General features: G+C 41.0%; 2 protein-coding genes across 3 annotated transcripts; one reads left to right on the top strand and one right to left on the bottom strand.

Moving 5' to 3' along the window:
- The first annotated feature begins 362 nt into the window (after window positions 1-362).
- LOC117616639 (auxilin-like protein 1) lies at window positions 363-7,001 on the top strand. Of its 2 annotated transcripts, none has more exons than XM_034346019.1 (8): window positions 363-979; window positions 1,448-5,165; window positions 5,260-5,326; window positions 5,447-5,544; window positions 5,631-5,696; window positions 5,778-5,867; window positions 6,307-6,483; window positions 6,663-7,001. In XM_034346019.1, the coding sequence occupies exons 1-8, from the start codon at window positions 645-647 to the stop codon at window positions 6,696-6,698; spliced, it is 4,587 nt and encodes a 1,528-aa protein (XP_034201910.1). In that variant the 5' UTR covers window positions 363-644; the 3' UTR covers window positions 6,699-7,001. The 2 variants fall into 2 exon arrangements, with proteins under 2 accessions (XP_034201910.1, XP_034201909.1); XM_034346018.1 differs by having other exon boundaries at window positions 1,445-5,165.
- On the bottom strand, window positions 6,969-9,930 carry LOC117616640 (ornithine carbamoyltransferase, chloroplastic). The gene is made up of 5 exons (XM_034346020.1): window positions 9,635-9,930; window positions 8,761-9,095; window positions 8,422-8,553; window positions 8,057-8,332; window positions 6,969-7,436 (listed from the first exon to the last, which is right to left on the bottom strand). The coding sequence occupies exons 1-5, from the start codon at window positions 9,846-9,848 to the stop codon at window positions 7,254-7,256; spliced, it is 1,140 nt and encodes a 379-aa protein (XP_034201911.1). The 5' UTR covers window positions 9,849-9,930; the 3' UTR covers window positions 6,969-7,253.
- Window positions 9,931-16,863: the final 6,933 nt, after the last annotated feature.

The raw sequence follows: 16,863 nt of genomic DNA, 5'->3' as shown, positions 1-16,863 counted from the left end.
GGTTCGAATCGGTGCCTCTTCGGCCTGAAGCTGCTTTGGTTAATGATAGGATTGGGGTCTCTAGGCCCCGTTTTGTTCCTGTGTTGTAGGTACTGTTTGGGGTTGTTTCCCCCATGTGTTATCATTTTTTTTTTTTTTTTTTTTTTTTGTTGATAAGCTACCAAACAGACCCTGCCATGATGCCATCAAAGATTGTGTCACACATTTGTTCGACCGATCTTCCAAAAACACCCCAAATTTCTGTTATAATACCAAATATAACCCCTGTGTCGGTGTCGAAGATTTCGTAGTGGACTGGAAACAGCTTTCTCCCACGCAACAGTAAAGAGAGCCAATCAGTTTTTCGATGTCAGGGAGTCTCAAAGCTCACTGTTTTCATCACACTCACCGGATACGCCGGTCACCTAGCCGATCTTTTGATCTAAATCGCCGATTAAATTGAGTTCCGTACTCTGACAGTTAGACCGCATATTTTCCCTCATTTTCCCGGAAAATTCACTCATTTCATTTCTCTCATCCAGTATTCTCTCTTCTTCTCCGTGCTCGTGCTCGACTCTTTAGATTTTGCTCTGCAGAGAAAGAACACAGAGAGGAGAGGAGGAAAAAGAAAACATAGTTTTTTCTTCTCACCTGCCAGTCAATCAATGGAGTACCAAGCTTCGTCCGTGGGTCTCTCTCAGAAGCTCTCCAACGGTCACTCCATATACGACGGCGTTTTCTCTTCCCCTGCATCTAAGTTTAAAGTCTCGGCTTTCTCGTCCCGAGTCGAAGACTACACCGAGATTTTCGGCGGTTCTGGTGCTTCGCGAGGCTCGTCGATCCCGGTTCTTGAAGTTCCGGAACTCCATGAACGAAAGGCTTCAGTCGATGTTCGGAGCTCGAAGCTCGATTACTCAAATGTTTTCAGTGGCTTCGGAAATTCGGATTTCGGAGTGCCTTATGAAGAACTCTTTGCGGAGCCAAAGAAAAGGGGAACAAGGTACATTTACTCTCACAAAGTTGTATTTGAGTCTGCAAGTTCGTTTCTTCTTCTTTTTTTCAATATTTTATAATCCGGCATGGAAATGAGTGATTTTTTTTACAATTAAGAGGGCTCGTTCTTTGAATTTTCATTCTTTTTTAGTATTTATGTTGCTGTCATTTATGAATGCCTTGCATTTAAATGTGGAGGAGGATTAAACAAGAAGGTTACAGTTGAAATTGAACCATTAAGAATTTCATGCTCTATTTAGTTTAGGAGTAATTGTCCAGAAAATAGTCCAGAGCAAGAATCAAGAGCTGTTCTTTTAGATATTGCGCTGTTTAATCAACTTTATTCCCCCTCCCCTTATTGATATGGATGATTACATCCACTGGAAATAACCAACAGATCTCATCAAAAATAAAAACAACTTTTACAGCTGCAAAAATTCACCTTTCTGGTGTGTTTCTTCCTTTATTTTAGCAGGAAACCAGCTGAAAGAAGGGCCCCTTCAGAAGAGATAAATCCTTCTAGTTGCGAGGGGAATGGTGTTTTGTCTCATGAAGCATCTTATCCATCATTTGATGGTGCCAAGAAGTTCAACATGTCATACCATAAAAGCAACCATAGAAGCAAAAGTTTTACAGGTGGAACAATGCTCCATGCTGTTCCAGCATATGCATGTTTGGTTGATGAAGTCACTCCTGTACGCGTGACTGAAGCTGATAAACCAGTATCCAACAAAGAAAATGGTGCTTGCCTTGACAATAGTTTAGGTGAGAGAATAATGGACGGCAACCATTCCATGAAGGCCATGAGAGACCACCTAGCTGGTTATGCTAGCAAACAGACTTCCGGGGGAGGTGCCAAGGTGCAAAACAATTATGATCAGGAAAGATCCAGTTCAAACGATGAGGTATTTAATGCATGTGACATTGGGGAAGGACGAACTCGTCCTTCAAACAGGCCACCAATTTCAAGTTTGGTGTCTGAGGATAAGGTTAAATTTGAGAAACCAATGGCTTCTACCATTGGGATTTCTAATAGGGATTATTTTGAAGATTCTGACAGTGTTCCTTCGCCGCCGTACTTCGATGAGGAAGTAGACGCAAATTCTATTGCCGCTGCCTCTGTGGCTGCTTTGACAAAGGCAATACAGGAGGCTCAAGCAAGGATTAAAATGGCGAAAAATTTGAAGGAAAGAAACAAGGCTGGTCTGCAAAATCATGTCAAACTGCGGTTTAACAATGATACAAAACTTGAGGTGAGAAAGGGTGATAAATTTGTAGACAAAGCAAGCATACCCAAAGAGAGGAAGACTCAGGAGTTACACGAAGAAGTGGCTGTTCCTGTCCATGTTTCTACTGGGCCAGAACAATTAACTGCAGCATTTGAAGATGTGGATAAGATTTCTGGTGCTAAGGAAGCTGGAGGGGAAACACAGGAGAAGGAATCTAAATTAAGTCAATCAGGTCAGAGGCAGGAAGAAGCTGATGTATCAGAAGCAACAGATCGGTTTTATGAATTTGATGATGCAGCTGAACCTGATGTCTCAGAAGCAGCAGAACAGTTCTATGAATTTGCTGACACAGGTGAACCTGATTTATCAGAAGCAGTAGAACAGTTTTATGAATTCTCTGACTCAAGTGAAACCCAGGCTATGACATTAGAGCATGAAGAAGCCAACACTGCAATAAAAGTGACGCAATTTGTGGATAAAGATGAACAGGAGAAGAAGAAAACAACCATGGAAGCTTTTGAAACCCCACAACTAGGTGGTGAGAGTTCACAAGCAGCTGAAGTAGAAGAAAACAGAGAGGTAGAAAAAATATTTGATGCAGATGGAGGGCAATCTAAGTATGAAGAACATTGCAGTGAATTTGCAACAGCTCAAAAGGCCTTTGATCAGGAAGAAAATGAGAAGATACAGGAAGCTGCCATAGATCATGAAGAGTTAGGGAAGCTTAAAGCTTCCCATGTAATGGAAGAATATGAAGAGAAACCAGGAGGGCTTGAGAAACAAAAAGGAGACAACAAAAGGCTTGAAACTCAGGAGTTACAGGATACTAGACATGTGAAAAGGAAATTGATGGCTCAGGAGCAGGTTGAATTTGAGAAGATAGGCAAGGAGGCTTGCAAGCAGGAAGAACATGAGAGGGAACAAAGAGATGTCCACAGGGAAGAAGACACTGAGAGGAGCTTCAACAAAGATAGTGGCCAAGAAATCATTAAGGAGACACCTCATGACTTTAAGGATGAGGAAGATTTTGAGAATGAGAGGAAGTCTGAAGGAAATGAGAAGGTTCAAGACACCAGAGAAAATGAGAAGATACTTGAAGGGGCTCCTTGTCAGAAGAAAGAGGATTTAAAGAACCAAGATTGCAAGTTTGAGACAATTAAGATCCTATGTGAGCAGGGTGAAAGTGAGGACCTAAACAAAAAAGAGGCGCCCACTAGTCATGTAGAATACAACAGAGAGGTAGAAGTAACTCCGAAGGTACCTGCACATGAAAATGATGGAGGTAGAATAGAAGTTACTGAAACTTTAATTGAACTCAAAGAGAATGGGAGCCAGTCAGAATTGGTTGAAGAGGATAATGGCATGGTAGAGAAAGAGATACATGAAACAGAGGGATTGGCTTCAGGTGTCAAACTTCCTGAGATCCTAAAGCAAAAGGAAGATGCAACAGAGATCCATTCTTCTGACAGAAATGGAATATCTGCAAAGAGAAATGACATGGGATTTGGCGAAAATCAAGATTACCAGTTTGCCAGAGAGCCTGAAATAGTCTTGAATTTAGGAAAGGATGTTGAAGAATCTGGAGATTTGGATAAGGATATGATGGAAGCTGAAGTTTATGCGAATCATGAAAAGAACAAGATTAATTCCAAGTCTTCACATAGGAAAAGATGGTCTGATATAATAGACGTTTCTGAAACTCTGATTAAACTCAAGGAGAATGGGAACCTATCAGAGTCAGTTGAAGAGGAGAATGCCGTGGAGGAGAAAGAGATATGTGAAACAGATGGCTTGTCCCTGGGTGTCAAACTTGCTGAGATACTGAAGGAAATGGAAGATTCAATAGAGACCCATCCTTCTGACGAGAATGATATAAATAGAAATAGAAATGCCATGAACTATTGGCAAAAGCAAAATGACCAGCTTGCCGGAGAGCCTGTAGTATTGTACAATTTAGAAGAGCATGTTGAAGAATCGGAAGAAATCAATAAAGATACGATGGAAGCGGAAGTTGCTGTGAATCAGGAAGAGAGCAAGAATAATTCCAGGTCTTCTCAGAGGAAAAGGTGGTTTGGTGATGGGAAAAATACAGAAGTAGCTCAGCTTTCTCACATGTTCAGAAGAAGAGGGGGAAATGTGCTACTGGACCATGAAATGCGGGCAAACCTATGTACAAAGGAAAATAAGGAGAGGCATGAAAAACTGGGGACAAACCAAAGGTTAGAAGAAAATGAGGAGAATCAACAAGCAACCCTGACAAAAGAGAGTGAAACCATTGATACTTCACTGAAAGAAGTTGAACAAGAAAAAAGTGAGAATTGTCAGACAACCTTCACTGCGGAAGAGAGCGAAACCGAGCATAGTTCACAGAAAGATGTGAGAGAAGGAAAAAACGAGAATCAAGTGACCCTAACAACACAAGAGAGTGAAAACAATAACACTTTGCAGAAAGAAGTGGAACGAGAAAGAAAGGAGAATCAACAAGAAACCCTGACTGCAGAAGAGTGTGAAACTAGTGACTGTTTGCAAAAGGAAGTGGAAATAGAGAAAGAGCACCAGATACAAAAAGCAAATGCAAAAGGGAGGGAAAGGGAAAGAGTAAAGGAGAGGAAAGCTGTTGAAAGAGTAATCCGTGAAGCTCGTGAAAGGGCATTTGCTGAAGCCCGAGAAAGAGCTGCTGAAACTCGTCAAAGGGTAATGGCTGAGGCCCAAGAAAGGTTAGGGAAGACTTCTGGACAGGCTAATGATATTTCCTTAGCTGAGAAGGCTTCAAAGGAAGCCAAACTGAAAGCTGAACGTGCTGCTGTGGAAAGAGCAACTGTAGAGGCTCGAGAGCGTGCCTTAGAAAAAGCATTATCCGGGAAGGCTGCCTGCGAGGCAGGAAGGCAGACTAAAAGGTCTGTGTCTGATAAATTTTCTGGTGCTTCTAGAGATGATGGACTGAAGCCTGGTGTTTCTCCCTTTGTGAGTATTTGTTCTATTATGCTCTATTCTTACCAGGTATCAAGAAGCTTGTCCTGTGGCATCACAAATTAATGGATATTAAAAATTCTTGCAGGATCCAGAGTCTAAAGGTTCACTCCCTTCAAGCACGTCAAGAAACCCAAATTCTTCAAATCACAGTGGTATGTGATATCGCACAGTGCTGTCATAGCTTTCAATTATATTCCTTGATTTCATAGTTATAGATATTTTACTAGATAATTCTCTGCAACTTCTGAAAAATTATGTTTTCCTTAATGAAGATCCTTACTCCGCTGAGAGGTCTGGTGGAACTAATGGTGAATCAGCTCAAAGGAGTAAAGCTAGGTTGGAGAGGAATCAAAGGACGGCAGAACGTGCGGTATGCTTCCTGGTCTTGCTTGGGTTTTGAATATACATTGCTGACCTGTAACGAGCTTGCTTAATGTTTTTTCCAATCTCCTTCAGGCCAAAGCTCTTGCGGAGAAGAATATGCGTGATCTTCTTGTACAGAAAGAGCAAGCAGAGAGAAATGTAACTTCTTTTGTTCATATGTAATTTTTTTGCTGACACACGAAGTGCTTTCTCACTCTTGTGAATACAATTTTATGTCAGAGATTAGCAGAAGCGCTTGATGCTGAGGTCAAAAGGTGGTCAAGTGGGAAGGAGAGGAATTTGCGGGCACTGCTTTCAACACTACAATATGTATGTGCCAGCCTTTTTTCTATTCATGTTTGGTATTATACCTCCTGCTTCTACAACTTTAGATTGTTTTGGGATGTATACTAAATAGCATTTGGATTGTATGTAAAAGTCCTTTGGAAATTTCTAGTTTTATATTAGCCCATCTCCTAATTTGATTATCTGGTGGAGCGTGCTAGTAAAAGCATGGAGGTATCACTCTCTGCCTACTCACCACTTTAGTTTTGTCTAATTTGGAAAGTGCTATGATAACCACGTAGGGAAAACTCGAGGATGTTCAAATGATGCTATGTTATATGGTTGAATGACATTATTATTTGATTTCTCATGATGAGAAGTTGAATGTCATTGGCATTGCTTTTAGGTTCTTTTGAGTTCATCTACATTGAAGATTCAGTTGTATCATTAGCTGGTTTTAACTTGATGTTTATATAACTGGCAGATCCTCGGCCCGGATAGTGGTTGGCAGCCAATTCCCCTGACGGATGTTGTTACAGCTGTGGCTGTAAAGAAAGCTTACCGTAAAGCTGCTCTCTTTGTTCACCCAGACAAGTTACAGCAACGGGGTGCAAGCATCCAGCAGAAGTACACTTGTGAGAAGGTGTTTGATCTTCTAAAGGTGCGTTGCTGATCTTTTTCTGTCCTTGAATTTGAATATGTATGAAATTTAAGGAACCATGCGTTCAAGCTGAGCGATGAGACTTGAAGCTGGATTTAATACATGTATAGTAGATCTTTCTCTTCTCCTTTGAAATGATATTCTTATGTTCTTTATGGTTTGTGTTGTGTTGTCTCCAGGAGGCGTGGAATAGATTCAATGTGGAAGAGAGATAGGCTGCTGCGGTCGTTTCATCTCGGAATAAATAACATTATTAGGAAACCGATTGTAGGCTGCAACTCAATCAAACAGTTGCGCTGCGCAGGGCTCTTTCAAGATTACGAGCTGCCGGCGGGTGTCAAGCTTATCTTAATTCTCAAAAGAAAATAAAGATATATCCTCTTTTGGGCTTGTCTTTTCTTTTGTGGGTCAGTAAGATAGTATTTGCTTTGGGTTGAAGTCTTATACGAAGGAGAAGGAAATAAGCAAATATCTGACCAACAAACTTGCAAGAACAAAATGGCATTCATAATTGTTCCTTCCAAGTACTTAAAACTAAACACAATGCGTTTAAGTTTGCATCCGACTGGTTCCAACCACGCCACAGAGAAAACAAGTGTACAAACCCGAATGAACAAAACTCTGCACCTATTTAAGCTGAAAGTATCTCTAAACTTAAAACCTCCTTATATTGGTTTTTTTTTTAAAAATAAGGAACCTTCTTATATTGTTGTGAATGCAACTGCTACACAAGGCACCTTCTGACTTCCATTACTGGGGCTCATATGCAATTAAACCCCAAGCAGATGAAGCATGACAGCATTCTGTGCATGCATGCGATTCTCCGCTTGTGGAAACACAATTGAATTTGGAGCCTCAACCACTCCGTCAGTCACTTCCACTCCTCTTTCTGCTGGTAGACAATGCATGAAATAGGCTTTTGGCCCTGCTATCTTCATAAGATTTTCATCCACCTGTAGTAACAGCACCAAATATAAGTCACATACATAATCAAAATTGGCTACCGACTGAACAAATATGATAAAACCTATTCCATGACACATCCCCTCAGAAACATATAGGTCATGCAAATACAATCAGTGCCACTTTATTATTATTATTTCTGCCAGACGTTAAGTAGAATGATGCATCACTACGCAAGTTTTTATTTGTAGATCAAACCAATCCAAACTGAGATCTCAAGACGGCCCCAAACTCAGGCCAAAGCATTGCATGTGCGAGCTCAACAGCAACGGACTCCTGATATGGTAGATTTGAACTATGTAACTTCAAGTGTCGGTGACAGACTTTCTGTTTACATCAGCTAAAGATTTCACTTTCTCCTAATACAAGATAGTTTTCCCTTACTTTGGATTTAAGGATCTAACCTCAAATCTGAAGTATAGAGTTTGAATGTTTATCAAACCTGATTCTAACCAAATTAGAATCTCTGCTATTCTTCCTCATTCTACTACTTCAAACATACAAACCCCTTTATATGGAAGCATGCATTTTCTTGCGATGATAACAGATTCATACAAAGTTTACTATGTTGGTATACAATCCATTGAAAAGGTTTTGAAAAGCAATATACCTGAAATCCTTGGAAAACTTGATGGCGATATGCAGCCTCCTCCTTTTGCCCCATGCTGGCCCACACATCTGAGTACACAACATCAGCTCCTTTGACTGCTTCCTTTGGATCATTTGTGATCTCAATCTTGCTGATGCCTGCCTGTTGCGCCTTCTCAACTGTTTTCTTATCTGGTTCAAAACCTTTGGGACAGGCACAAACAAAGTGGAAAGGAATAACCGAAGCCATCAACAACCAAGAGTGAACAACGTTGTTTCCATCTCCAACATAGACAACCTGAATTTGTGTAGAATTTTCAATCAGAAACTATAGAATTCTAGGATAACAAATAAAACAGTATTTAGCAAGCACAACAGTGGACCGACCTTAGTTCCTTCTAACTGACCAACGTGTTCGATGATAGTGAGGACATCAGCCATAATTTGGCAGGGATGGTTGTAGTCTGTCAAGCCATTGACAACAGGTACAGTTGCATATTTAGCCAAGTCAAGGATATCCTGCAACAAACAGGTAACATAAAAGCCTCTTTTATGTACATTACTATCAAGGGGAAACATTCACAAGTTTCCATGATAAAACTTGAACACATGGACACAACATTCGCCATAAAAAATACTCTAACCTGTCCGAAACAGAACTCTAACTAATTTACGTAATATTATAACCTTTTAACAAATTACAAACATAAAAACTCACCACAATACCTGATGAGCAAAGACACGTGCCATAATAATGTCATTATAGCGAGACAAAACACGTGCCACATCCCGAGTTTCCTCCCGCTTACCCATCTGAATATCATTAGGTCCTAAGTATATTGCATGACCTCCTAGCAAGAAAAACCCAGTCTCAAATGAAACACGTGTTCTCATAGATGGCTTTGCAAAGATCATAGCCATAGTCTTCCCCTTAAATGGGAGATACGTCCTCTCTCCTGATTTTAGAAGTGCCTTGACCTCCACAGCTCGATCTAAGATCTTTAAAATGGTAGATTTGTCAAAATCACTTATATGCAGAAAATCCTTCAGTTCTGCTTTTGCTGGAAAAGAAATAAACAGGGAAAGGGGGAGTCAGAAGACAACTGATATTACTGAGCCATATGATCATGCTATAATTTGTTTTGAAGTATCATTCTGGCACCAAGTCACCGCAGTCATCCATTCATCTCAAATGTGGCTCTTTGATTAATACAAATGTGGCTCTTTGATTAATACAAATGTGGCTACACAATCTCTCACATAATATTGGAAAATTTCTTATCAGCCACGCAGTTCCAGTTGCCTCATGTCTAATTTTCAACCAAAAACCCTAATTTCCAACCAATTTGATATTCACTCACCAGGTACACTTAAATGCCTACATTATCCAAGAACACCACCATTTCATTATCTTCGAGTATGAATAAATCCCAAATCATAATTCAATCACTGTACTATTGCTATTTGTATCACATTTTTACAAAATTGTTTCAACACAGTGTCTAAAACCTTAATTTAAGTGTATCAAGCGAAAGCACAGCGATTATCTTTTACTTAAGCTAGTAAACAGTCAGATTAAGAACCAGAGACGAGCATTGACCTGTTCCATTGTCTAGGGACGAAGGTGGAGAAGTAGCAGAGGCGGTCTGGCACGAAATTTTTGGGAGTGTCGCCGGAGAAGATACGGAAATGCTGGTGAACTTGCCGGAAAATCCAGGCGATCGCCGGAGATTCTGGCCAGAGAAAGAAGAAAACGGAGAGGAAAGAGAGAGTTTGTCTGATCGGACCAAAAGGTGAGAAGAAATCGCCGCCATTTGCTTTTGGTGGGAACAATCGAGCTTAGCGTATGTGCTTTTTTTCAATTTCAGGGATTTTTCTTATAACCACGACGACAACGGACCCAAAACAACCACGGGGCTTTATACCAAAAAAATAAAATAAAATAACTGAAATTACATATACACCCTCCAAACAAACAAAATTCCCACCATAACCAGCACCAACCACATGATATTATCATAGCATTTTACTTTGGAAAAGGCCCCAAAGAGATAAATTTTTTAAAAGAAACCAAAATAGATAAAATTGCCCTTATTTATTTCTGAATTTTTAAGGAATTTTTTACATTTACATGTCTTTGGTTTGAAAGTTGAAAGATTTTTTTGTTTTTTTCGAAAAAAATTTTGCTTTTTCCAAAAGTAAAAGTTTTTTTTGTAACTAAAACCTAAATTTACTTTGTTATTATTCATATGAATAGTGCCTGCCTTAAGCAATTTTTTTGTTTGTTTTCCACCTATTGTCATGTCAATCAAAAGGCAACCACAATTCACATAAGATATGATGAGAGAAATTTGTATAGAGTTTATGTGTGGAAAGTAAAGAATATGGCTAGGTATTTATAAATAATAAAAAATCTAAAATTTTTGGTATTTTTTCATAATTTTTTATTTAACAAAAAAATTCGTTCTTAACGTCACAGCCCCTCAAACAACATCTTGGGCTGTTTTTGCCTAGTGGAACCCACACCTTGCATGGGCTATTTTGTACCACTAGAAACGGCTTGAAGGGCTTAGGCCCTCTCTCGTTTGGGTGGGGGGTGCGGTGAAAATGCTCTCATGCCACGTCCTATGTGACTAACAAAATATTTAAGAGCAATGATTTTGCAATCTAAAATCACCTCTAAATTACCTTACCTTGTGCACTTCTCTCTTATTTGTTAATTGAAAATGAAATTTGCTCAAAACTTAATTGACTTATGAATCTAATCACTTAGACAACATATGATCCCCTTATAATTTATAGCTTAATTTTTCATTCCTCCTCATCCCAAAAGAAAGGATAGTCTCATAATTATAGTGTCGTTTTGCAAAATTCTTAGACTCGTTTGGTTCGTGGATTGAATTTCTTGTGAAAGGACCCGCCCCGAATTTTCCCAAAATCCGAGACGAATCCTTTGGAATTCCGGACATCCCCCGATACCGGGCCCACTTACTAAAGACCGAGACTTTCTGCCGAAATTTCGGCAGAGTCTCCCCTATAAATTGGACATTTCCCAAAATTTATACCTGCATAAAAACACAATTTATATTCCCAACTGGCAGCATGCACAATATAAATTCATGCAATTTACATAAATGGCATTCGGCCTTCCAAAAATTCTCAACCAACTATCAAACGATTCAAATACAAATTAAGACTAACATTTAGTCTGCGGCTGCACCTAATAACCTTAGGCTGCCTACGTACCCTCCTAGAGGGATCAAGCCACACGTAGTTCTCTTGTAAAACCTAATTCCACACTCAGGCGATACCTCATATCATTTCTCTGTATTCCACATAATCTCCCCATACGCCGGTACAACCAACGCCACGTATGGGGTCTGTCAACACGCCGGATAACCTACGCCACGTGCGACCATGCCATACTATCACATATCTCCCCATACGCCGGTACAACCAACGCCACGTATGGGGTCTGTCTCAACGCCGGATAACCTACGCCACGTGAGACCTACACGTCATATCACATAACTCCCCATACACCGGTACAACCAACGCCACGTATGGGGCCTGTCCCAACGCCGGATAACCTACGCCACGCGGGACCTCAACATTATATCACAAATCTCCCCATACGCGGGTACAACCAACGCCACGTATGGGGTCTGTCGACACGCCGGATAACCTACGCCACGTGCGACCTTGCCATACTATCACATATCTCCCCATACGCCGGTACAACCAACGCCACGTATGGGGTCTGTCTCAACGCCGGATAACCTACGCCACGTGAGACCTACACGTCATATCACATAACTCCCCATACGCCGGTACAACCAACGCCACGTATGGGGCCTGTCCCAACGCCGGATAACCTACGCCACGCGGGACCTCAACACAATATCTCACAATCTCCCCATACGCCGATACAACCAACGCCACGTATGGGGCCTGTCTCAACGCCGGATAACCTACGCCACGTAAGACCTGAGTATCATATCACATATCTCCCCATACGCCGGTACAACCAACGCCACGTATGGGGTCTGTCCACACGCCGGATAACCTACGCCACGTGGGACCTAACTTTCACTTGGTGGTACTCGTAGTGAATCCAAAATCCGGGGAGGTACTTAAGGTAGTGCGTATAGCACTCCAAACTGACATTCTAGACTCTTTTGTACCCTTGTACAAACATATATAATTTTAATTATATAAACAAATATTCTAATCTTGCGTGAATCCCAACAATAGTCTAGCACCAGATAATCCCCCTGGGAAGGTGAGATTACTCCGGGAGACTCACGGTCAACCAAGGGTCAAACTACCCTAACCCTGGTCAAACGGGCCCACGGGGACCACGACCTCCAAACTCCGATCCGAAAGTTCCTATGGGTTCTATAAGGTATAGGACACTTGTCCTGCAAGTTTGGTTCAGATCGGACGGTCGGATCGCTCACGATCGCACGATCTAACGGTTAATATAAAATATAAACTTTAAATTATTAAATCGGAACATCCGGGGCTCCGATTCACGATCCGTGAATTCCTACACGATCCTAGAATTACCCAGATTAACATATATTAAATTTGGGACCATCCAACGGTCCCAACCTATCGAACCCGGATAACGCGCAATAGGCGATATCCGTTCGATAGTCAAACGACGTCCGAATTGAGATCCGCGAAATCCTACGCGCTCGTGACGGCACGAGGACCTCAAAACTGCCCAGAGACATGCCACCACCCTCGCCCACGCGCCGCCACACGCGCGGGCAGACCGGGTGTCCAAAGCGATTACGGTCCGTCGAAAAATCTTGGAACCGAGACTCCAAACTCCTACCCTAGGTAAAACACCCCATTTGGAGTCACTTTTGTTCTTGGACAACCCCCAAAAAGTGGCCGGAAATGGCCGATCACGGCGGCCGAAGTTCGGCCGAATTTCAATTCGAAAATCAAATTGTCTACGCTACAAATCGATCAATTCCTACCCAACCATCAGCTAGAGCATGCAGAAGGGATGAATTTCCATACCTTGATCGCCAGAAATGGCGGCCGGAGGAGGGAGATCGGAGCCGGCGAAGTTCCGGGCGAAAATCGCCATTTTCCGGCGGCTGGAGCGGCGGCCGATGTCGGGGGAGGGCTGGGTCGTGACGCCGAGGCCGAGCCGGTTCTTTTGGCACCGGTCCCGACCGCAGCCGCGGCCGGTGGCCGGAGATACGAGGAGAGAGAGAGAGAGAGCCGACGGGAGAGGGAGAGAGATCGCGTGAGAGAGAGAGAGAGAAAGAAAGAGAGAGAGAGAGAGAGAGAGAGAAAACCAGATTTTTATAAAAAAATCCCATTTTGAAAGAGAAAACCAGATTTTTATAAAAAATCCCATTTTGAAATATTTACGGTTGTGCCACTGGGTTTCTTTTGACCATATCTCTCTCGTTACAACTCCGATTCGAGCCCACTACGTGTCTATGAACTCGTCTCGGTACGACCTATTCAAAAATACAAGTCACCGTCCCAAACTCTCTCCGGTTAAAAATATGACTAAAATACCCTTAAATAATTAAATAATGGTTAAATTTGGAGAAATTTGGGGTCAGGGTGTTACATCTTGGGAATAAACTTCCAATGTCTAATCCCACGAGATGAGAATGAATATTCATTCCCATATTTAGGAACGCTTGGAAATGAGGACTATAAAATATCATTTTCTCTCATTCCCATGTTAGGTTAGTACAGTATTAGAAATGAAAAGTGGTTCAGTTTTTCCAACAATACTTTTGTTTTATTATTATTAAGTTATTAACATGAAGAGTTTTGTAATGGTAAAAAATGGTATTTAAAAATAATAACATGGGTGAGTTAGTCCAAAAAAATTGCATTAAATGTCTTCCCAAGTGGGGGGAAAAAGTTTCCCAAAGTGAGCCAAAATTCCCTATATATGGGTAGTTCATACCTCATGAGTTCAGAATTGCATTCCTAAGAGTACACTAACCAAACATGAAAATGAAATTTGAAATCTATTCTCAAGCTCCTAAACCTTGAATTAAACGGGCTGTAAATTTAGTGGTTGATGGGATCCCATTAGAACAAAATGGAACATTTTTGCTCACCATTTTAACCCGATGTGTACTCTCACCACCTTTCTTAAAACTTGACACATGTTTTTTTTTTTTTTTTTGGTTGAGAAATTCTATGATTGCATTCATAATTCAGCCAAAAAAGCCAGTAGCCACAAAGGGCCATTACAATAACGGAGCGGTCCAATATCAAAATTAAGACAATTTGGTGTGTCTCCACTAACGATTAAACAGGATCGAAGAAACTCTGGCATAGGCATCCCACTAAAATTGCAAACTTAGAATAATAAAAAAGATATAAAACTTGAAAAAACCAAGTCATAACAATACAAATAAAACTCTCACAAAGTAGAGATGAAAAGCTCTCACAAATGAGAGATAAAAAACTCTCACAAAAGGAGTGGTGGAGATCCGACGCCGAAATGTAGGTGAAGATCCGACGCTGAGCCGTAGCCGCTTATAATGGTTGGATGAAAATCATAACAAAACGAAGACAAATAGAGAAAACCATTTGTCTCTGAAAATGGGGGAAGAGGTGAGAGGAGGAAGAGAAGAGGGGAGAGGGGGGAAGAACAATGACTTCCTCCCCCCTCAAAGTGGAAAATGCTCTAAGAGTGTTTTTTGAGAGAAAGGGGGCTAGGGTTTTTGGGACAAATTTGGAATCTCTCTTAATTTGTTATTTTTAATTTCCTTCTGTCACATGTCTATTAGTATAACCATAGTTAACTTTTTAATTTTAAATATTTAAAAACAAAAAATAAAGTAAATAATATTAATTTAAAAAACTCTCTCTCCTTCGCTCTACCTCCTTGCCGAGCCATCCCCCCATACAGCCACCCCCTCAGCAACCATAGCCACCATTCCCTCCACGCTCACCTTTTTTACTCTCAGCCACGCCCGCCCCACCTAATGAAGTTTGCTCCCAAGAACAACCTCCATATCTCTTGATCTTCAAAATGGGAATTGATCTGGTTGTAAGAATTTTGGGCGACTGAAAACAAATACAAAGGATTAAAGAATAAATTCAGGGAATTGGAACGGGTTTAATAATGAAAGTGGAAGATGAATCACTTTCATTAGATTTTTGGCTTTTTTCCCTTCTTTTTCTTTCTAAAGAACTCTGAATAATCCTAGAAACTTTTGTGCTCACGTCACACCTAAACAAAAGTTATAAATCCAATTGATCGATAAGAAAAAGAAGTCAAAGCTTGTACAAGTTCCACAATGACTATCAGTCACTTCACCTGCTTGCCTCTACTTTTACATTGGAGGTTTTGCTGTGGCTGGGGTGTTGGGGTAGTGGTTGTGGAACTTGTGGTTGGGGGCGTGTTAGACGGGGGAGAAGATTGGGAGCAGACTTCGTTGGAGGGTTGTGGCTGGGGTTGCTGGTAGAGATAGGGCTTCAGGGAGAGAGAAGGAGAGAGAGGTTTTATTTTTATTTTTAATAATAGTATTTTACGTCACACCTAAACAAAAGTTCTAAATCCAATTGATCGATAAGAAAAGAAGTCAAAGCTTGCACAAGTTCCACAATGACTATCAGTCACTTCACCTGCTTGCCTCTACTTTTACATTGGAGGTTTTGCTGTGGCTGGGGTGTTGGGGTAGTGGTTGTGGAACTTGCGGTTGGGGGCGTGTTAGACGGGGGAGAAGGTTGGGAGCAGACTTCGTTGGAGGGTTGTGGCTGGGGTTGCTGGTAGAGATAGGGCCTCAGGGAGAGAGAATGAGAGAGAGGTTTTATTTTTATTTTTAATAATAGTATTTTACATCACACCTAAACAAAAGTTCTAAATCCAATTGATCGATAAGAAAAGAAGTCAAAGCTTGTACAAGTTCCACAATGACTATCAATCACTTCACCTGCTTGCCTCTACTTTTACATTGGAGGTTTTGCTGTGGCTGGGGTGTTGGGGTAGTGGTTGTGGAACTTGCGGTTGGGGGCGTGTTAGACGGGGGAGAAGGTTGGGAGCAGACTTCGTTGGAGGGTTGTGGCTGGGGTTGCTGGTAGAGATAGGGCCTCAGGGAGAGAGAATGAGAGAGAGGTTTTATTTTTATTTTTAATAATAGTATTTTACATCACACCTAAACAAAAGTTCTAAATCCAATTGATCGATAAGAAAAGAAGTCAAAGCTTGTACAAGTTCCACAATGAGTATCAGTCACTTCACCTGCTTGCCTCTACTTTTACATTGGAGGTTTTGCTATGGCTGGGGTGTTGGGGTAGTGGTTGTGGAACTTGTGGTTGGGGGCGTGTTAGACGGGGGAGAAGGTTGGAAGCAGACTTCGTTGGAGGGTTGTGGCTGGGGTTGCTGGTAGAGATAGGGCCTCAGGGAGAGAGAAGGAGAGAGAGGTTTTATTTTTATTTTTAATAATAGTATTTTACTTTATTTTTTTTAATAAATATTTTAAAAGATTTAAAATTAAAGAGTTAACTATGATTATATCAATAAACATATGTCAAGTTTTGAAAAAAATAATAAAAATACACATTGAGTTAAACTGGTAAACAAAAATACTTCCTATAAGACAAAATGAATAACTATCAATAGTAAATCTAAATCTTCGTATGAATGCTTTGTGTTTCGGAAGTACAGAGCCAGAGAGGGGGGCAGTATTTATGGCAATTTTAGTTTCGCCCCGGGTGTATATAGCAATAGACGTTCGTTTGGCTCGTACATTTACACAAAGTACCTTTGGTCCCACAAATCAAATCAAATCATACACAAATTTGGTTACAAAAAAAGCAAGGCAAACA

Source organism: Prunus dulcis, chromosome 1 (genome assembly GCF_902201215.1).
Source record: "Prunus dulcis chromosome 1, ALMONDv2, whole genome shotgun sequence".
NCBI lineage: Eukaryota > Viridiplantae > Streptophyta > Magnoliopsida > Rosales > Rosaceae > Prunus > Prunus dulcis.
Note: the sequence above shows the minus strand (reverse complement) of the source record. Positions and strands in the feature narration are given on the sequence as shown.

Bases quoted from the DNA above. Each gene is read 5' to 3' on its own strand.
- LOC117616639 (XM_034346018.1), top strand. From the start codon at position 645: ATGGAGTACCAAGCTTCGTCCGTGGGTCTCTCTCAGAAGCTCTCCAAC. The intron at 5,166-5,259 runs GTGAGTATTTGT...AAATTCTTGCAG, and splicing joins AGCCTGGTGTTTCTCCCTTT to GATCCAGAGTCTAAAGGTTC. The intron at 5,545-5,630 runs GTATGCTTCCTG...AATCTCCTTCAG, and splicing joins AAAGGACGGCAGAACGTGCG to GCCAAAGCTCTTGCGGAGAA.
- LOC117616640 (XM_034346020.1), bottom strand. From the start codon at position 9,848: ATGGCGGCGATTTCTTCTCACCTTTTGGTCCGATCAGACAAACTCTCT. The intron at 9,096-9,634 runs GTCAATGCTCGT...TTTCTTTTCCAG, and splicing joins GTCCCTAGACAATGGAACAG to CAAAAGCAGAACTGAAGGAT. The intron at 8,333-8,421 runs GTCGGTCCACTG...ACACAAATTCAG, and splicing joins GTCAGTTAGAAGGAACTAAG to GTTGTCTATGTTGGAGATGG.